Source organism: Neofelis nebulosa, chromosome 4 (genome assembly GCF_028018385.1).
Source record: "Neofelis nebulosa isolate mNeoNeb1 chromosome 4, mNeoNeb1.pri, whole genome shotgun sequence".
Taxonomy (NCBI): domain Eukaryota; kingdom Metazoa; phylum Chordata; class Mammalia; order Carnivora; family Felidae; genus Neofelis; species Neofelis nebulosa.
Window position 1 is genome coordinate 140,010,812 of NC_080785.1, and position 21,997 is coordinate 140,032,808.

Sequence of the window (21,997 nt, forward strand, 5' to 3'; positions counted from 1 at the left end):
ACTGACATTTATTAAGGAACTATACAGCCTAGAAATTACAAGGATACAATAGAGAAACTGTGGGGATGAGAAAGAGAGAGAGATATAATCCCCTGGTCTGGGATCTCAATTTAGCTGGGTCTGAGCAACATACACACAAGAAAAATTACTTTAAATATTTACCAATGTAGAAATAGCTTAACAAAGTGTGATGAAAGCATGGAATAGAGGGGAACAAATCTCAACTGAGGAGTCACAAAGGGAATGGCTTGGAGAGTAATATTTCCAGAGGGGTAAGTGCTGGGAAAGAGCATAAGCAAATGCAGAAATATGGGGGAAGTGGAAATGGTGAATGTTTGATTTTGGCCAGCATGGATTAGGAAGGAAGCAAGCTATGAGGTTGGAAAGTTGATTGGGAGGTTCTAAAAATCCCATGAAGTTTAGAACTTTATTCTCTAGGTCATACTTTTCAAACAGGGGCTTCATAGCTCCCAGACTGGTAAAAATTGGTTCTTGGCAGGGAAGAGGGGCAAAAAAATTTTTACTCTTGTTATGTATATGTGTAAAGCACAGGTCTACATACAGTTCATAAACAGATACACAGTACATTGGTGGTATGAAATTCTCACAGGGAAGGCAGTTGGGGGCCTGGTGGTGATAATGAATAAAAGGTTGGGAAACATCATTCTAAACTATAGGAAGGTATCAAAGAGTGCCCATACCCCAAGCCAGGGATTAGACCTAAGGATAATCATGGAGAAAGGCGTTAGTGTCCAGAGCACCAAAAGAAGACAAGATGTACTATGTAGATTCATGCAACAAATGGCTCATAAAGTGGAAGGCATTCTGAATCTCAAGTCTAACCCCATCCAGAAGTCTTTGAGAGAAGACCCAACCATATCCTCTCTGCATGGAGACACAGTCTTGATTAGAATTTTTTCCAGAAGTAAGAGATGTCTCTACCTCTTACTGTTGTTCATCCATAGAAATGAGGCATGCACATTTGTGACATTTATCCATGTGAAAGAGAGAGAGCAGATGATATTTTTTTAATCCAGTGATCCAGGGACAGTCCCTTTGGCCTGAATGGGAGCTACCCTTTTTTTTTTTAGCAGAGTCCCTAAAATGAATGAGTCTAATTTTTTCAAGGTTATTTTTTAGTAAATGCACCCAACACAGGGCTCAAACCCATGACCCTGAGATCAAGAGTTGCACACTCATCCAACTGAGCCAGACAGATGCCCCAGAATGAGTCTGATTTTTGACATATATCAGTTGTTGTGATTACAATTCACACCTCTTATAGTATCCAGAGATGTCCCATTATGATTCTCACAGAGAGGCCTGTGATGGACTTGTTTTTAGGTAGTTACTAAAGGGCAATTTGTTATCCTCATCAGTGGCTCCTGGAGCCTGATCTGACCTGAGTGCTACTAGAAAATTCTCCCTTTTCTCATGTATATTATGCTTGGAATTGCCTCTTTGACTATTAATACAAGTTATTAATATCCAAGTGAAATATTAGTAACATTAATACGACACTATATTATTTTGCTGAATGCAGAAATATCAAGCATGTTTCAGTCTTTTGAAAGTAGAGCATTCTAGTATGTCACATGAAGGAAATGTTTCTATGAGTCCAGTGCAGTAGTCCAGCCAAAATGTCATATTTTACAAATACAATATGCTTTGATTAATATAAGTATTTTTTTCAAATTTGCATATGCAAAACAAAGCTCATTTCTAATTTGTGTACCCACCATCCGCTAATATGTTTAAATTAAGTTGCTTTTGCATACATCTGTATGTTATTCATTTCTAGCTACTTTTAATTTGCTTAGAATTGACATTTTAACTTGCCAGGCTGCCATCTCTAAAGATCTCCTAATTCCTTGATCATTATTCAGTGTGTGTATCATCTAATGATCACATTTGCTTATGTAGGCTTACACATGTCTTAATGGAAATCGCCAACGGTTTTGTTACATGGCAGTGTTTAAGTCTGAGAGCCACCAGGGACTGACTTCAGAGGCAGATTCTCCTGTTAAACAGAGAAGCATCGAGGAAGAAGTTCCACTGTTCCTTCTACCTAATAGTCATATTTAGCTACTCTTCTCTTGACCATTCCTAGAAGAGCACCCTTTCATTCCAAGTAAAGAAGCGAGTTTACTTTCCCAAAACGTGAAGTGCAGAGGACGAACCTGTGAGACAAACCTGTTTCCCTTAAGGAAAAGAACGCTAGGTTGATATTTTGCATTCTAGGTTTTTCCATCGGGATTGCCTTTGTGAAAGAGTAACTTGTTTCTAGAGGGAGGCAGATGTCCTGACTCTCTGTGGGGCCCAGGACTTCTGACTTATCAGGAGGCTTGCCCCCAGGCAGCCCCAGCCCTTGCAAGGGTTCTGTTAGTCAAACACAGCTTGCCCAGGGCAGATCTGCTTTGGCAAAACTTGCTCTTCTGCAAGATCCAAAAAGAAACCCTCAACTCCTCTGCCAAAGTTCTGTCAACTCCACTTAAACAGGAAGGCTCCTCTCAGATGCAGAGTTAGGCTGGGCTCTACCGTGCCAGTGACTTTGGCTGGATGGAACACCCTTAAAATGCCACTACAGAGGCACACGGTGCCAGCTCGAAGAGCAGTAAATGCCACAGTCCCTCCACAGAGATACGGTTGACTTGAGTTGGGGATTTTGTTTTGTTTTATTTTCTCTCTTTATTCGTAAGGTCATCCGTCTCTCCTTCATCATGTCAGTTGATCAATCTCCGTTCAAAAAACAAGCTGATGCAAGGTCACGTTTTTAACTCTCCATTAATTTTAACAGTTTGCAGAAAAACACGCTGCTCGGTGAACTTTCACACACTGAACATGCCCCTAATAGTCACACAAAGAAACAGAACATCCCCAGTGCCCCCCCAAACCCCTGCATTCTTTCTTCCAGTTTTTATCTCACTTCCAAGTGTGACCGCTCTACCACGAGGCCACATTTTTCTTTTTAGTTTTAGAGAGACAGAAAGTGAGTGGGGGAGAGGGGCAGAGAGAGAGAATCTCAAGCAGCTTCATGCTCAGCATGGAGCACGCTGTGGGGCTCAATCCCATGACCTTGGGATCGTGACCTGAGCTGAATCAAGAGTCAGACGCTCAACCAACTGAGCCACCCAGGTGCCCCATGAGGCCACGTTTCAAATCGACTTATGGTCCAAGAATTTAGAACTAGAGGTGAACTTTCTTTTCCTAGGTGTCTTTTTAGGTGTGTAAACATTTCTCCATTTTAATTGGACTTAGTTTGGGAGAGCAAGTTTCTTTAAGTGTTTTGTACAGTGACTCAAAGCTAATCCTTCTTCTTGGTACAGTCCCTTCGTCTTTGCTTTCAACTAGGACACCCCATGTCACATATACCTGTCTTCAGAAGTAACAGTTGGGAAGTATGCATTCAAGTGGGTCAATTTCCCATTCTGCCTTGGATCTAATATCTGACTTGAGAAATGTGCCTCCCTCAAAAATAATTTACGAATAAAAGTAAGAAAAGGAAAGTACGCCACCATTTGTATCGGTCTCGGTCACTTCCCCAGCAGCCCCCACCCCACCAATGCCAAGTATTCCATGCACTTCATGTTTTTAGTATCAGACAAGTTCTGGACTCTCACGGCAGTGCATTTGGGAACCAGAGCCCCCTCACAAAGGCATTTCTATAATGTGATCATTGTGTATAGGTGTCTGTGAGCTTTCACACTTTTAAGTCACTCTGTAGTTAATTTTTTCCCATTAACTTTTGTCATTTCTCTCTGACTACTGAGCTGTACCACAACGCCCCATCCGTGAGCTGTCTTCTGAAGTGTGTGGCCTGCGTTTCCCCTGTTGTCTTGCTGTGAACTTGGCCAATTTATTTACAACTGTCATGTGCTTCTGCCGCATCTGCATTGTCACTGTGATGGTATTTTTTTCTTTCTGTCTGTTTCTTCCACAGGAGTTTAACCAGTAACCTACCCAATGTGAACCTACCCAATGTGAACCTTCCCAAAGTACCAAATCTACCAGTTAACATCCCTCTAGGCATCCCACAAATGCCTACTTTTTCGGCACCGTCATGGATGGCTGCTATATATGATGCTGAGTGTGTATTCAGTTCACATTAGATCTAATTTAAATTTAAGTGATCTTGGCATGGATATGTATTGTTTATTTCTATACATCCTATATAACAGAGATGGAGATGGATAATTAGACATATTTTGCTGATCATACGGAGACAATATTGTTTATTTCTGGCACACAGCGTGTTTGTAAGACGTTTGCTATATATACAGCACTAACAATTTGTCTTACGCCCACTGAACGCTTGAGGACTACGTTTAACTTCCTGAATTCTTTTGCAAAAAGATTCTGCCCGTGTTTTTTGTTGTTGTTGTTGTTGTTGTTTTTCTTTTTTAAATTAGAGTGCCGTGACTTTGGGAGTTATCCGTTCAAAAATAGTCCAAGAAACCTCTCTGATGGGCTGGCCAGTCCTCTCTGGCCTGATCCAAATCTAAGAGGGAAGCACACTTACCTAAAAGCTGGGGTTTTCTTTAAATAAAAAATTCCTAGAGTCTGTTTAAACCGAAAAGCATATTTCGGGTGTCAGCAAATGGCAGGATATAGTAACAGTATGTTCAGGGCTAAATGAAAACTTCTGAATGGATCAAGCCTTAGTAATGTATATGTTATGTAAAGATACTTTCCAAGGTCAAAATACAATATGGAGCATTGGGATCTAGGTAGCAAGAAGCTATCTAAATTTGAGAATGCAAGAGTCGAAAAACAGATAATTAAATTTTTTGGTAGCTGTATCATCTGTGGTCTGAGGATAGGACCATTCTTTACATTCATCCATACAAATGCCAGGAATGCATGGGGTTTGTTGTTGTTGTTTTTGTTTTTGTCTTTTTTTTTTTTTTTTGGAGGCCTAGCCACCCCTTTAAAGGCAGCAGCTCAGAGGGTCAAGGTTATGCAGCCACTTCTAGCTTGGCAAGTGGCTCTCTTTTTTTTCCCTTTGCAAGAAGAAGATCCAACACCCCTAAATTCTATCTCAGAGAAATTAAAACCATGTGCATGATTTAATAAGTGAAATAGAGTTTAGTGATTCTATACCGTCCTTTGATCCTTTTCTTAGACCACAGCTAATTATAGGCCAGATAAGCTTTTTCTTGAAAGAATAAATTGGCACATTTTCAAAGGGAAGTGTTAGTATCAAAGGAATAAAAAATGATCTGAAACTGGCAGTGATGTTTTGAAATGTCGAAATCACATTTATCAAGATGGCCCTCAGCATTTTTATTTTTGCAATAATCCAGGTAGAAACTGGATGTTCAATGACCGCTCTACTTGGCTGCTTCAGAGTTGCCTAACATTTTTAAAAACCTATGTTCGTTCACAAGTTCACAATGCAATCATATGGTCAATGTGTCTGATTCTCTTTTAACGATGAACTAAGACCTCCAAAAATTTATACCTGAAAAAAAAAATCTTCTACAAAAAGTAAATCATATTCATGCTAAGATGACTCTATCAAAAGTTAGATTAGGTAGTATCTGTTAAAAATTAAAACATAAATATCTGAAAGCTTTTCTTACCTTCTTTTGTGCATGCTCCGTGGCATTGTTTCTGAAAAGATATGAATCAAGACATTGTAATAAAGCAGATAATGGTCTCCATTCAATTAATTAAGGCATGAGTGGGAACACATTTTGGTAACTGCTCAGCAATCAAAATAATCTTGGTGCTATTGCCTTAACATTAACAGTTTATCTTAAAAATAAAAAGAAAATATTCTTTTCCTCATGTCAAAACTTAATAATAAGCTCTTCAAAGAAAAAAAAAACCCAGAAGAATTTTTTGAAACTCTGAAACCAGATGGGTGTCAAAATGTTGTTGTAATAAATACCAATTATTGCATTCATATGTACTTAATGATTTAAAACATACAACCATGCAGTTCCAAAACGGGGTTTAGACTAGACCAAGTTGGGGGTTCTTTTTCCCAAGCATAGGATGGGGCAGGGGGAAGGCTGAACTTTCACGGAGAAACAATGCATTCCCCCACTTTTGAACAGTGCTTACGGCAGTATCTGAGTAGAAGGCGTAGATCCTCAATCGCTCACCAGGAAATGCCTGATTCTATATCTTTTCATAATTCCGGTTTCCTCCTTTGCCACCTTTCATTTTAAGGACGTGTTTCCATGTTACCTGCTCCTTCGTGTCAGATACATCTACATACTGACCTCAGACTGGTCTGTCCTTGGAAACATTACCCTGTTGGTCCAGGCCGTAGGCTCCCTCTTGGCATGTTGGGAGTTTGCCCCCTCCCCACCCCACAGTAGCTGTGTATGCGTTTATGCACTAGCTATATTTCTCTCTGAAGCATTAATTCAATGCAGCTGGCATCTGTCACAATAGAAACACCCACTCTCATCTGTTTCTATAGACGATGTCAGAACAAGTGGTAATGCATGGTGTGTTGGACATTTTATAAATTACCGTGTTAGCATTAGTGGTATGCGAGGAAGGGGGGGTGGGTGGCCACCCCTCAGAGCTCCAAACGGGACTGTTACCAAAGAGAAAGCCAGCCAGAGAAGGGCAAGAGGGTGAGAGGCGGAGCATTTCCCATACACAGGCTTTCCGTGGATGCCCCAGGTAAAAGTTTCTTACACGTCATTGTACAGAAAGGAATCAAGACCAATTTCTCCATCTGTACAGGAGACTGGGTAAGGTGGTGCAACGGTAAAAGAGCTCAGGTCTTGAGCCCTAAAGCTTTGCCAATATCCCGTGTCCGCTCATCGCCCCCTCCCCCCATAACACCTCACCTCATCCTGGGGCTGTCTATGCAACAGGCTGGTCGATGATAATTGGAATAATAACCAAACTGAACAAGAATCTTGGACTCAAGGTATCCAGGTGTACTCGTCTTGATTTGAGTCACCCCAGTTTCTTTCCAGCTCTTCAAAAGAGAAAGCAGGTCCTCGCTCACCACTTTGTTAGCACTGTCCTTCTAAAACTGAAAGTCTTGTGCAATCTCCAAGAGACCTCCGCTCTGGAGGGGAGCTGGGGAAATGCATGAAACCCTGAATTTTAATAACTGCATGTTGCCATGTAGTTATTATCTGTTGAGACTTACTTCTCCCTCTGGTTCGTGGCCTTCATCTAAATCATCACATGTGTTAATGTGGTTATTAAAAGAAGGCTGATTTTTACCATACACCGTTCTCCTGGTCATGGTGGGGCAACACCTTTCCTCAGACTTCTCACTGGTCTGGAATGATTGGCCGAACAAAGCAGACTAAGTCATGTATGGTAAAACTCAAAATCTGCCGGTGGAGATTGCCCCCACCTCCACCGCCAACATGCGTCGTTTTGTATGTTGAAGCCACTGTTTGCCTTAAGCCTTCTAACGCCTAGTCGTCTTTGTGTCAGCTTTTCCAGAACCCAAGGCCAGTGGGTGACTGTTGTTTTCTAATTTTTATCCTGCCAGTAATGGATCAGGCACTTCAGAAGATCTGTTCTGGAAACTCGATGCCCTTCAGACCTTCATTCGGGACTTGCACTGGCCCGAAGAAGAGTTTGGAAAGCACCTAGAACAACGGCTGAAGCTGATGGCAAGTGACATGATTGAATCTTGTGTCAAAAGGTAAGCCTAGTGGCTGGACAGGCTCTGCATGCCCTCTCCACTATCCTCTGACTCAGGGAATGGTAGGCAGCCACTCATTCGATTGGCCGCAATTTGGATTTTTGAGGGGAGAAGGCGATTGCTTGTCAAAGTCAGCCAGAGTGGTGGCCACCCAAGTCTAGCTCCTGTTCACCCGCCCCACATCTGTCCCAAACCCAACACAATATGGCAGCCAGTTTCTTCACTTAGCTCCCTGAGGGAAGGATGCATGTGTGTTCTTATTCTGCTCTGTATCCCTGGTATCTAGCGGCATCTGACACAAAGTATTTACTTAATAAATATTTGTTAAAGGTACAAGTGTATGTGGGAGGGGACAACTAGATGAAATAAAGAGAAGTACACGTCATTCTGGAGCCGCCATATCCAGTTCAGGTAGTGGGAATCGAATGCCTTTTAAGAAACATGAGCAAGACCTCAGCGACATCATTCGGTCTATATACACGAACTGAGCACTTACTGTGTGCCAACTCTTAGTTGTCCTGCCCCAAATCTAACTAGATATCCATCAGGGGCCATTTTGATTTCCTACAAATTGCCTGTTTTGTCGCTGCGGCATATAGGATTGAGGTGAGTATGCGGCACTTGAAGCTCCCAGGTAGAATGTTCTGAGAAAGTGAAGAGAAGAAAACGAGAACAATATGCATCCATTCAGCAAAAATTGTTTAGCTCCTCCTATCTGCCAGGCACCGTGCTACATTCTTGGCATACCATCAAAGAATAAGACACCACAGCCCGTCCCTCCTGGAGTATCTATATCTGTGTATCAGACACAGAGATGAAATTCCTCTGGTTTAACATCGTTATCATCACCCTGTCTGTCCCCAGACACACATCCAAGTTCCTTTTCCAGTTCATAATTGTTCCATTATTCTTCCTCCATTCAAAACAAAAAGGAGAGACCACAAGCAGCCTAGGCCACTCCAGATCCCCAGATGTAGTGTCGTTTGGCTGATGGATCAGTTGTGGGTGACGGGGGCTGGGTTTGTCTGGGAGTGATCTGAGTTTTATATCTTGGAGGAAGAAAAGAGAAGTAATAGCATCAAAACTGGGAACCACAAGGGCAAAAGAACAGCACGGTCCTAGGCACGTGAGCATCTCAGCAAGAATGAGAAAAGGAGCCACATGCTGTGGGGAGTCTGGGCAGGTGTTTGATGGCACTTCTGGAAGCTTACAGTCCTGGCGACCCATATTTTGTGTTTTATTCTTGTCTTTGCACTCTTAGAACCAAAGGCAGACCTACTGTTCAAACCCAAGGTCAAAATGTTTCCTGAGAATTTCAAATTCTGCCATTTCCTACATGGCCTCTATCGGTTTTAGGAAGAGCAACTCCTTTCGTGTGGCCAAAGCATTCCGCCAAAACCTTCTTGTGGGGCAGTTCCCCTGTGGTGAAAAATTCTCTCCTGATCTGTACTCAGGGCTACGGCACATTAGAATGAACACTTACCCACGTCCGGTCTGTGCCCACGATTGTACAGAAAGATGTGCGCGCCCTTCTGAGAAGCCAGTCTTTGGAGTAGGGTAGGGAGACCACAGGAAGACATGTGGATGTGAAAGATAGACAGTGACTCCATCTTAACCCTTACTGCAAATCTCTGGGGAACAGCCACCCCAAGGAGTGTGGAGCACTCACAGGCAGGGAGTCTATCTGATTCTCTCTGAGCTCCTGGCCCTCTGGGTCCCAGCATAATGTTTGGTACATAGCTGTGAAGTAACCTTTCGTTAACAAAAGTTAGTCAACTGCACCTGCACGTTGGCGATGGATGCTTAAATTTCTGGATGTCCCTTCCAATTAAGGCCCCAGACAAAAGCAGACAACTGCAAATGTAAGTGCAAATATCACCCCCCAACCTCCAGATGCAGAGGGTAAAATACGAAAAAGTCCTTGGATATTTGAAGACATAGAATCTACATGAGTAGAGCCTAGATCTTTGGCTTTCTTTCCTCTTTGGGACAGAATCGATGGCCCTCGTTCTAGAAGGACATCAACATAAGGACATGATTTCATAGATGCAAATATGCGACATCCAAAAGTTTCAATCAGGCGCTCTTCATTTCCAAGTTTCTAAGAAGTTTAAATCATTCATTCAATGGGCGTGACAGAGCCTGCAGTGTAGTCTATATCAGATACCGTATTTCACCAACACATTGCCCCCTAACCCTGCCCTCAAGGAGAATCACATAGATTCAGTGACTGCACCGTCCCTGGCACGTTGCTCTATGGAGCCCCGTAAGTCACATTAACTTTGCCTCTGGCTTCCCCCTTTGCATAGCCCCACCCTCCCAGGGCCGTGCACAGTTCTCCTGTGGAAACAGAAGCCGGTGACTTCCTTGTAAGGGAGCGATTTAGCACTTCCCCTTCTCAAATTGGGCCGGAACTGGCATGCAGGCCTCAGATCAGCACAGGGACCTGTCCAGCTCAGTCCCCATCAGACATCCTTTTCACAAAACCAGAAAAGGATGTATTTTCAGCGTAGCTTAAAATGATCATCATGATTAGAAAGCTACTTCAGTGCACCGAGCCTTTAGGAGCCAAGATACATTTATCTTTAACATGATCATATAATATATAGGAGTGTTTTAAGGTTTTTTTTTTTTTTTAAGTTTTTTTTTTCTTAAGAACTAGGCTTCCAACCTTAGAAATTATACTTGGCTTCCCTGCATGCACTCAGGGTGTGTTAGCAAGCTGGCATCCTTTCCCGAGCTAACTAGCTGTGTGGTCCTCCTATGCACTGTTAGAAAACTGCTACAAATACCTCCTAAAGCAATGCTTTCCTGGTGGCTGCATGATCTCCAGAACCTGACCGTGAACAATACTGAAAAGACACATTGGACGAAAGGAGCTTTAATAAAACCACTTACTAGCCAGGCGCTTTTCTTTCAAGACGTGTGATGATGTGACCCACTTCTCTAAAACCTTTTACAATATAACTGGTCCCCTTTACAATGCTGATACCAAGGATTAAATCTCACACCTGTATTACCAGCTGGCCACGGCAGACTAGGTTTTTCCTGTGAGCAGTAAGCACATTGCTGGGATCAGAATTTGACCTATGTCAAAATTATGTCACTCTAAGCTTTTACCATTACACACTTATTGAGTTGGTAAGTATATTATGCCATTTTCACTTGTAAAAAATATATACTCATACTGCAGAATAATAGACATTGCAAACAAATATACTGGAAGTCCCCTGATATCACTCCTTCTAATTGAACTTTCCTCCCCAAAGTTACCTATCTTATTTTTTTAGTCCTTAAAGCCATATAATAATTGGATTTTTTTTTTTACTTCAGTCTCTTTCAAAACCAAAAGAAAAAAAAACACCAAATGTCATTTAAGATTTTTCCCCCACCATGAGATTTTGAAGATTAGAAGCTGCTTTTTTGTTTTTTGTTTTTTTAATGAAGTGATTCAAGGTAGGCAGTTGCCAATGTGAGAGAAGTTACATATGCTATAATGCTATAATTGGGTTTTTGTTCATTCATTCATTCTCCTGCAATTAGGGTTCTCCATAGCATGTAAACTATAGACAGAAATACCCTGAGCTACAGGTGTTCCGTGTTCTGCCGAGAAAGGAAGGGTTTACGTGGCTGTCTCCGTGAATAGGCCTTCCTTAGTTGGGAAAGTCATTTTTAAAAGAACACATGTGAAGTCATTGTCGATTGAAACTGATTACAGCCTTCAATTTTCTTTTTCACTGACCTCTCAGAAAATGTCTCCTCCACCTGCCGCCACGAATGCTGAATTGGTCTTTTCCTACTTTGTTTTAATAGAACCAGGATTGCATTTGAAGTTAAGCTGCAAAAAACCAGTCGATCAACAGATTTTCGAGTCCCACAGTCAATATGCACCATGTTTAATGTTATGGTTGATGCCAAAGCTCAATCAACAAAACTTTGCAGCATGGAAATGGGCCAAGAGGTAAAAAAAAAAAAAAAAAAAAATACACATTTTCCCCCCTCCATTGATCATGTAAAAGAAAACTTCACAAATTCCTTCCATCTATACCAGTGTGCTAGTTTCAGAAATATTCTCTAACATTTGCGGATTAAGCTACAGATGAATGTGTGGTATCTGTTTGTTAAGTCAATTTCTAAGGCACGTGCTAATAAGAATGCCAGTCACTTGGAAGTGATTCTTGGCTGGAGTTGGAGTGGCCGTAAAGTTCCTTTAAGTCACATGATGTGGGATGACCTTATTTATTAAGCTGGTATCTCCAATAGATCTGTTTGCCAGAGTGTAAGTCATTTTCACATTTGAAGTGCATTTTATCACTTGGAACATCTGGTCAGCAGGAGAGCTCGCTTCCTTGCATCAAGCAACTTCCAGGATATATAATGTTATTTCACCCTGCTACCCCAACCCCAGCCAGCAGGTTCTGAATTTTTAAGAAACGACAGACTTTCCAGTTTCCTTAGATTGAGCTGATTGTGACCAAAAGGTTAGTCCTTGCTAAGTTTCCAATTCCAAAGTGGTATTTAAAATGTAAAGGAGAAAGAAGCAGCTACTTGGGCTTGATTAAAGACTATCATGATCATTTTTCTCCGATGGCCTCAAGCCAGCTAGATATTCATATACCAATTTAGAATTAATTCAGAAACATTTCTGGCAACTCTCATGTTGTTGCCAATTGGCATAAATTGCTCCTAAATCAGATCTTTGGATACCAGCCTTACATGCTCAGAATTCTTACTAAATTATATTTGCTCCTTATTCGTTATTTATTTTCTCTTTCGGCACCTTCCATTTTTAAACGTGGGTTGGTGATATTCTCTTCCTGGCAAAATCATCTCCAACCTTCTTTCCCCACAAATCAGCTTCCTTAGCCACCCCTGTTAACTTTTGCTCCCAACTGACTTCCTTTTGAGGGACATTTCTTTGGGGGTTATGTTCTAGGCACTGGGGGCAAATGCAGTGGTTCTCAAAATTTCAGTGGGCATCAGACTCATTGAGAGAGCTTCTTAAAACCCAGATGGTTGGGTCTCACCCCAAGAGTTTCCGGTAGGTCTGGGGCGTGACCCAAGAATTTGCATTTCTAACCAATTCCCCAGTGATGCTGATGCTGCTGGCTGGTCTGGAGACCACAGTTTGAGAGTCGTTGGTCTGGAGGCTTGGATCCAAGAAGGAGTTAAGATTAGGGGTCACACGTGAAGGACAGCCTCCTGAGGAAGGCTTGGGTTAGGCTCGTTAAGTCACTCAGCCTGTCTGAACTTCAGTTTTCTCATCTGTAAAATGATGGCCCGATTCTAATTTATTTCAGGCTATTTTGAGCTGCAGAATCGGTTCTTCAAACCTTACCAAAAAGGCCAGCATGTGAAACAAATAAGATTAGGGCTGCTCTGGATAAAGCAGAGGGCAGGGGGTCAAAGAAGAGGGTCCTCATGCTCAAACTACCCGGTTCCTTTCCACCTCTGCATTTCTTCGCTGCCCACCTGAATTCTCTTAGGCTTCACGGATCCCACTTGAAAAACCCTGCTTTTGGTGATTTCTCATGTTCATTCAGACCCCTTTGAGTTCAAACTTTCCAAAATTCTGTCCCTCATGAATTTTTCTCCCCTTGAGCTCCTTTTCTGAAAATTGAGATGTAATTCACATGCCATAAATTTCAGCCTTTTAAAGTATACAATTCAATAGTTTTTAGTATATTCACAAAGCTATGCAACCATAACAACTATCAGTTTTAGGACTCTTCCTTTACCCTAAAAAGACACCTGACTTATTAATAATAGTTGCCCAACCCTCCCTCCCCAGCCCTGGGTAACCACCACTCTACTTTGTGTCTCTAAGACTTGCCTATTCTGAGCATTTCATATAAATGGAATGTCATGTGGCCTTTTGTGACCGGTTTCTTTCGTAGGACATTGTGTGACTCATGTTGTTGCAGGCATCAGCACTTTGTTCCTTTTTATACTGAATAATGTTTTATTACTTGGCTATGCCACATTATATCTACCAATTCATCAGTTAATAGACTTTTGAGTTGTTTCTGCTTTTTAGCTACTACGAGTAACACTGCCATGAACATTCAATGTACAAGTTTTCGTGTGGACCTATGATTTCAATGGTCTTGAATATCTACCTAGAATTGAGATTCCTGGGTCATGTGGTCTGTCTTATAGCCATCCTAGTGTGTGTGCAGTGGTATCTCACTGTGGTTTTGATTTGCAGTGATGTTGGTCATACTTTTATGTGCCTACTGACCGTTTGTATATCTCCTTTGAAGAAATATCTGTCCAAATCCTTTGCCCATTTAAAAAATTAAATTCTTTTTATTGTTTAGTTGTTAGAGTTCTTTATGTATTGTGGACTCTAGACCATTATCGTACGTAGGATTTGCAAGTCTTTTCTCTGGTTCTGCCAATTTTCACATTTCACATTCTTGGTAGTATCCTTTAAAACACAGTAGTTTTGTTTTTGTTTTGTTTTAAGTTTGATGGAGTCCCATTTATCTCTTTCCCCTTGGAGCTTCCTGAGATGTCCATTTCAACTGAGTTTCACAAGGATGACACCATTCCAGGATGAGAAGGGTTGTTGCACTAGACTGGACTGCTTTTCCCTCAGCAGCTCTTATGACTTCAGATCAACTCAGTTGTGGCCACATGTAAAGAACTCCACATACCTGGCCAGATGCTAAGTAATCCTTCCAAATAAGCCAAGTCACTCTGAGCTTATCTCCTTTTTTTTTTTTTTTTTTTTTGAACTGGAGCTTGGGGACAGTAGTGTATGTTGGAGGGCAGGGGTTGTTGTCACAGGCTCCATTGAAAATTTGATGAAATTTATGGAACCAATTCCCAGGGGAAAAAATACTTTCACACAATTTCACATTTCAGGGGGCATGACGACCTTGTTAGGTCTAACAGTAGACCCCAGTTAGAGATATATGATAAAAAAAATAGCAAGTAGGTTTTGTCACAAGGGGACCCTGTTCTTACCATTACCACTAATCACATCTGTGCTACAGTAAAATGACCTTGGCTTAACCTTGGAGTCTTGGTTTTCTTGAAGAACAAGTTGTCCAGTGGCTTAATAAGTACATCTTATGGGTGCTATACGTTAGCTGCCAAACTCTGTGACCTTGATCAAGTCCCTTACTGTTACAACCTAACTGTCATCATTTATCAAATGAGAGATATAGCATGCAACCCACAGGCTTTGAGAGATATGTAGCTCCTAAAAGCTGAGGATAAAGCTCCCTAATTTCTGGATGTCAGATTAGAACGTTGTCTGGGATAAGCTCAAACAGTAACATTTTTGAGGTTAAACAGCAGTACCTACTTCTTCCGGGATAGTATTCTATTTGATAAAGTAGAAAACACATCATGTATCCCTTTCAAACAATTCAACATTCTTTTTTTATGAAAACAATAACTGAGGCTGGTTAACACTTCCTATTTTTTCTGAACCTCCACATCCCCCTCCAAGACCAAATGATCTTTATTAAGGGCTCATCCAATACTGCATTCTAGTCTCTGGCTCTTATCCTAAGACTCAGTTTCCCAGACCATTCTAGAGAGACCTGCTATGCCATTTCTCCTTAGTATAATTGAATCAGAGACACCTAAGTGACCAGCTCATGGGACTAGAGGGCTCTGCTGACCTTAGAATACCAAATGACCGAGAATAGTGTGAACGAAGCCAGATACCATTTTCAGTATATCTATACTTCCTCTGAGGGACCTTGCCTGTGACCTTGAGTAGAACTTCAGTGGGAAGTCTCATGCAAATAGCCTCTCCTTAATTTTTCTCACTTTGCAGGATTGGGATATTCATCTCCAAAGTCACCGGAATTATAAAAATGAGATTGGGCAAAGATGACTGGAAATTGGGAGAACAGACAGAAAGTTCAATGTTTTTGTGTAGTTTTCACTTTGTGAGTTCGGGATATTAAGCTCACATTCCAGATCTAGTTATAATACCTGCTTCCACCTGGATTCCAACTCCCTCAAAGTGTTTTAGACTAGTGACTTGGCCAGGTGATACAGTATCCTCCAATTTTAAGATCACTTCCTTAATTTCATCACTAGGGTAAAGTCTCATCTAAAAACAGCTGTTGAAGCATTTGTTAACCATACTTTTCCATCTTAAATATTTATTTTTTCATTAAAATTTTCAAAGCACCAGTAGAAAGGAAATTGTGTATTAAATAGTTTCTCACTTGGTCTAGTGTGTTTTCATCTCATTTCCAAGGTCAGATGGTCTTAACAGAAAGACAACATACACACAATCTGTTCCATGACAAGGCAAAATGTGCAGTACAGGAAGTCATGTGGAATGATTTTTACAAAGTGATTGTGAATTTGCAGCAGCCTAGCTCATCAGAAGCAGAAGTGAACTCCAAACTTTCCATACCATTGAAGATTAGTGGTTCCCTTGGTATTATCATGATCTAGTGCCCCAGAATATAACTTATGGGTATTATCATTATTATTATTACTAGGGTAAAGCCAATCCAATGATGCCAGGAGAGGGAACTGGAAAGTGCAAAAATAGGAAGGATCCCTCTTTGTACCCATATTGGGATGAAGACTTCAAGAGACTTTGTGACAAGATAATCTTATTGTGGGGATGGTAATTAAAAGATGCCCCAGTGGTATTTATTCCCCTTCACGGAGCTTCACATCTGCGTGGAACAGATAATCTCCCCAGAAAGAGCAGGATGAAGTGCTCACTATTGCCCTGGAAAAGCTGGTTAATCAATAAGTTTGGGGAGAATTTGGTAAAAAGAAATGCGTGCATTTTGTACTTACTTGTATAAAAATGGGGACTGCTTTGATATCCAGCCCTTTAGTGCATGTTAAGCAGAGCGGATATGACTCTGGTGGACTATCTTTCCCAAACTAAGTTTTGTTTATTTATCAAAACAACCTTTTCATAAGGGGGGGGGGTGGGGAACGTAGACAGGAGTAACGATAACAGTATTTGTACAGAGTGAAGGGGAGAGACAGTGGAATTCTCTGCAGGGAGGTCAGGGCAAGTTTGTCATGGAAAAATTGAAGGTGAGAGGAGGTTCCAAACACCCACCATGTCTCCATATACTTTAGTGTGGACTCCTTCCAGAATGAAAAGGTTTGAGGTTCCCCGACCTGTGAAGAGAAAGCGTATTTGCTTTTCAAGAAAAAAAAATGGCATTACTAACACCTCAGACCATGAGCCTGTATCTCTCCCGGTACATGGTCTCTGCTCACCATGTCAGCCAAGTGTTCCAAGAGAACGTTTCTATTCTCAGTGATGTTCTTTGCTGGGTTAGAAGCCCCCCGCTTCATATTTCAGATTGTATTATTTTGCCTACAACTTGCTTTTCTGAGTTAGTTAAATCTCATAATTAATAAACATGGATCACTTATAGTAATCCAAAGAAAATCAAGCAGAGTGAGACAGTCACATGAGGAGGAAAGTAAGCATGTGATACTGGATCTTATCTCAAGACCTAAAAATGAATTTGGAGCCCTGTCAATATTCCTGAATTCTTTTGCTCTGACATCTTTCTTTGTGTTTCTAGCACAGAATTCTGCAGATAGTTTTTTGCATTCAGTTTCAGGTTTATGCCACTTACTAGTAAATCCCTTCATGAAGCGAGCGGGAGAGCCAGCGTGGGTCCTGATTTCATCAGGGCTGTGCAACATGGACCCTTTTTGCTTTATTGTTTTTCCTCTAATCAACTGAAAGGGAATGAAAATGAGAGAGTTGAGCAATAAGGACCATATCTCCCTACCCTTGGCCTCTACTTTATGAAATTGAACAAATAGTATTGGAGTTGCAATCATAGGGCATGTTTTCACAGCTTAGACCCTCACTTGACCTTCAAAATAGATCTCTGAGGGGCACCTTGGTGGCTCTGTCCGTTGAGCATCTGACTTCAGCCCAGGTCATGATCTCACTGTCCCGAGTTCAAGCCCCGAGTCGGACTCTGTGCTATCAGCACAGAGCCTGGAGCCTGTTTCTGATTCTGTGTCTTCCTCTCCGTATCTGCCACTCTCCTGTTCATGCTCTCTCTCTCTCTCTCCCTCTCTCTCTCTCTCACACACACACACACACACACACACACACACACAAATAAATAAACATTAAAAAAATAGATCTCTGAATCTGAGAGCAGAACTGCCAGGAAATGTCTTTTAAATAATAATAATAAATAATAAATAAAAGAACAGACCTGCTAAATATCTTTAAACAGGGTTTGCTTCATTCTCTTTCCAAGATCAGTGTCCGTACTTGATTCTCCTTTTACCCCCCACATGGGCTGCGACCAGTTAGTGGTATTAATCTGTTCTTTTACAGATGAGGAAACTGAACTACATTTTCTTAGGCTACGTGATTTCCCAACTTTGCACTGGGACTTTATCTAGGTCTTCCAATTACAAACAAAATTCCCCTGTGACTTTTAATGAACTAACTGAATTCATATCCCTTCACTCACTTTCATTAATTCTGATTGCCAGTTATCAGAATATCAAACCACGTTCCCGTGGCTTATTATTTCTGTATGTTTTCATAGCTTTTTGAATGGTTTGCTTAATTTTCATTTTCTCATGTGTCCTTTTGTCCTAATCTTTATTTGCACTGTTCCTTTTTTTTTTTCTATTCCTAATTAATCATCCTTCTGAAAGTTTGCTAAAGAGTGGGTAAGTGCATTTTCCTTTCCAAATAGCAGTGCTTTGCATTGTTATTTTTTATTAAGGAATATGGAATAATTCGAATGGATACTAAAATGATCTAATAAATGTCAAGGAACTGGCATACAGTATTTTCTGTTGAAATCGCTTTTCCTTTTTTCCTGGCATTTACAGCAGATTTTTGTTTGTGTGGGGGTTTGTTTTCACATTACTATTTAAATTTAATCGACAGCGGCCGTTAGAGAAATTGAAAAACTTAACAGGAGTCTTAGCAGAGGCTCTAAACCTGGATCTCTGTATCCATGAATGGAGAAAATGAGTGGCTGTCACAAGGGCTCAGAAAAAAAAAACCAAACAAACAAAAAACAAAACAAAAAACATTGCCTCCACACTGAGTCAATATTTAGAGAACCAGTGGGCTCTGAGGCGTTAACCCCAAGTATCAGAGGGTTTTAGAACAGTTTTTGCAAAATCCATCACAGTGTCTTGGTCAAATTCTGAGTCACATCCCCCGGCGGTTTTCCAAAGATAACTTTTCATCCCCTGTATTAAATTGTTGTGCTATCTTATAGGCCATGAAGCCATTCTATGCGTGCTGTCTGTAATTGTACACATTACATTTGATATGTACACATATCAAAGCCATCCAAAGCCTTGGGTGAGCAACCATGTGGCTGGTAATTTTTTTTAAGAGCTTCAGATCTCTCTTCATCAAAGACCTGGAGTCAGAATCTTACGGCTGCGTCTGGGGCTATGGAAATGAACTGGGTCTACGGGCCAGGCTTGCTTTATAAATTGTGTTGTCTAAAAATTACCGACGGATGCAATGCCCTCACCTCCCAAACATGCTAATATTTGTCTTTCTGTGTTCCTCAGCATCAATACCATTCAAAAATAGATGAACTAATTGAAGAAGCTGTTAAAGAAATGATAACACTCTTGGTTGCAAAGGTAACCTTCAGCTTCAGGTGAAATGTTTCATTGCGAACATTGCTTTGTTAGATCTGCATTCCCATTAAAATGTAACACGTTAAAAAGTTCAGCTGGATACTTGTGTTTCTCAGGAAACAAGATCGTACATCACCCAGGCTCAAGTCAGAATGATTTTTTCTGATGATTGCAAGCCGCGTGAAGATGAATTGATGAAGTGGTGTGTGTTAACTTAATAAGAAATTGTCCCCCGACTAGGTTATAGGAAAAGTGTTTGTTTTGTTTTGCAGCGCTGACAAAGTTAGATTTTAAATACAGAAAGTTAAACGGTAATAAGGAATTCTGCCATCCTGAAAACCCCCTTTTCCCTCGTTTCTCATGCAGTGAGAGTCATAATAAAACATAAAAGTCAGATAAAGCTATTTCAGTCACCCTCATGAATTATAGAATTTTAACTAAGTAATGCTGAATGGGAAGACATTTATATTTGCCAGTGCTAAACTTCTGTTTCCCCCAAATTACTGATAAAATACAAATAAAAATAGATTGGATTAAATGTAGTGCTAATATGTAACGTAAAAACTGCTTTGCGCAGTTTTGGATTTTGAAAAGTGCATTTAATATTATCGCATGCTGTATGCAACTCAATAATATTTTGTCACTTTGTACTTCTGTAACACTCTGTATTTGCAATCACATAATAATGAAGAGAAAGCCGGATAAGTCAAATATTTCTCTGTGAAAGCAATCTATTCCTCTCCCCAAAAGCGGGAATCAAATAATATTTTAGAACGCAAAAGCAAGTGAGGTCATTGCTAGTCTCTGGCTGGTTGGGAATGTTGCTCCTTAGTGTGAACAGTTAGAGTTTGAAATAATATATATATATATCTATTTTTTTTTGCTGTTTTACTAGTTCGTTACTATCTTGGAAGGAGTACTGGCAAAATTATCCAGATATGACGAAGGGACTTTGTTTTCTTCTTTTTTGTCATTTACCGTAAGTAAAGAGCTTCTTCCTTGCCTGGTTTTTGTTTTAGTGTGGGTTTGGGTTTTGGTTTAGGGGAGGGGTGTCAATGTGTCATTTTGGTGTCGGTTTGTGTGTGCATGTGAATTAAGGTCAGCTACCAATATAACATGACAATAAGCAGGATCCTTTCATAACTGCAGGTAATCCAAAATCATTTCTTTCACTTGAGAATGCACAATATGTATGTATGTATATGCATGTACACACACATACACATACGTCTCCATATGTATACATCCAAAAGAGAGTTGCCGGCCCGAGCCCGAGTTAGTTATCTCAGGAAAATCACTTAATGTTTCTGGGTCACCACTTGCCCGTCTGTAAAATTTAAACGTTGCAAATAGAGACCTACAGGTCAGACAGAGCTTTCGAATACGTCTTATTTGGTCCTCACCGGGTCAGGTACACTTTTCCTAACTGAATTAGTTGCCTATATTTACAACGCGGGAGGATTCACAGCGATGTCCATCTTCCAGGCTTTCTTTGTAAAAGGGACACTTAACAGCTCTGAGCATCTCAGACCAGTGGTCTGCTGGCCACCGCGGGCCCCATTGACCAGACAGTTGTTTGCCAATTTCCTGTAGCACCTGGCTGTTTCGCTCATTTGTGTACCTGCCCGGGCTTGGGAACACTGGAGTGTTCCCAACCTCCAGAGGTTCCCAACCTCTGAAGCACATGACTGGGTCCATACAGATTGTGAGGGGCTCTAATTCTGCGCCAGGATCGGGCATGGGCATAGAAGTGAGTTTGGCTGTGGGCGGAAGCCAGCCTCCTTCTCTGCAGGTCAATGACCAATGGAGATGGTCACCGTAAAGGGGCTGCTTTGGGGGCCTTGTTCTCCCACCTTCTGTGCTCGGTGGCGATGACAACTGTATCTTTTCTTGACGTTTCTGATAGCTGGGTTTTTGCTCGCTCTGAGGCCAGCTGTTTTCCTCTGACATAAGAAAGGCAATCAATTTAAGACCTACTATCCCTGCATCTTTAAAACAGCATTAATGTATGAAGAATCTCCTAGAAAGGCATTGAATGCCAAGACGAGGCCCAGCACGGGGTAGGAGGTAGCATATCATCATCATCTTTGGGATCTGGCAGAATCGGCTTCAAACCCTGTTGCCAGGATTAACCAGCTATGTGATCTTGAGTAGCTGTCTCATCCTCTCCGAGTCTCAGTTGTGCTTTGGGTTTGCTTTTGGCCTTGGGGAGGGGCACTATTATGTAATTTTGGTTTTGGTGTTGGCATATGTGTGTTAATTATGGCCAACTACCATGAGGTATGAGAGTGAGGAGTGGATAACATCTGCTGGGATGAGCTGTTGGGGAGATAATAATGTAAGTGAAGAGTCTAGCATAGTCCTAGCATGAAGTAAGTTCTCAACAAATGGGGGCTACTTTTAATAAAAGATGATAAAACATGATTATTATACAGTGGAAACAAACATGCACACAAGTTCTTCCTAAATATGCCTTACATTGGTATTTCCCGCGCATTAGATTTTCTGGGAATTAAGGGACAGGTAGACAGAAGACATTTAAAACAATTCTAGAGGGGCGCCTGGGTGGCGCAGTCGGTTGAGCGTCCGACTTCAGCCAGGTCACGATCTCGCGGTCCGTGAGTTCGAGCCCCGCGTCGGGCTCTGGGCTGATGGCTTGGAGCCTGGAGCCTGTTTCCGATTCTGTGTCTCCCTCTCTCTCTGCCTCTCCCCCGTTCATGCTATGTCTCTCTCTGTCCCAAAAATAAATAAAAAACATTGAAA

The 21,997-nt window shown here is 41.3% G+C and overlaps 1 protein-coding gene across 19 annotated transcripts in view; it reads left to right on the forward strand.

Moving 5' to 3' along the window:
• Positions 1 to 21,997, forward strand: part of CADPS (calcium dependent secretion activator) — a 479,125-nt gene that overhangs the window by 387,445 nt on the left and 69,683 nt on the right. For 8 of the 19 annotated variants that reach the window (XM_058726302.1, XM_058726304.1, XM_058726305.1 and 5 more), the window contains 6 exons: positions 3,941 to 4,087; positions 7,478 to 7,633; positions 11,447 to 11,594; positions 18,281 to 18,295; positions 19,163 to 19,237; positions 20,130 to 20,213. In XM_058726302.1, the coding sequence (XP_058582285.1) occupies positions 3,941 to 4,087; positions 7,478 to 7,633; positions 11,447 to 11,594; positions 18,281 to 18,295; positions 19,163 to 19,237; positions 20,130 to 20,213 (625 nt within the window). The remainder of the gene's footprint in view (positions 1 to 3,940; positions 4,088 to 7,477; positions 7,634 to 11,446; positions 11,595 to 18,280; positions 18,296 to 19,162; positions 19,238 to 20,129; positions 20,214 to 21,997) is intronic. The other 11 variants (XM_058726310.1, XM_058726311.1, XM_058726316.1 and 8 more) reach the window with 3 other exon arrangements.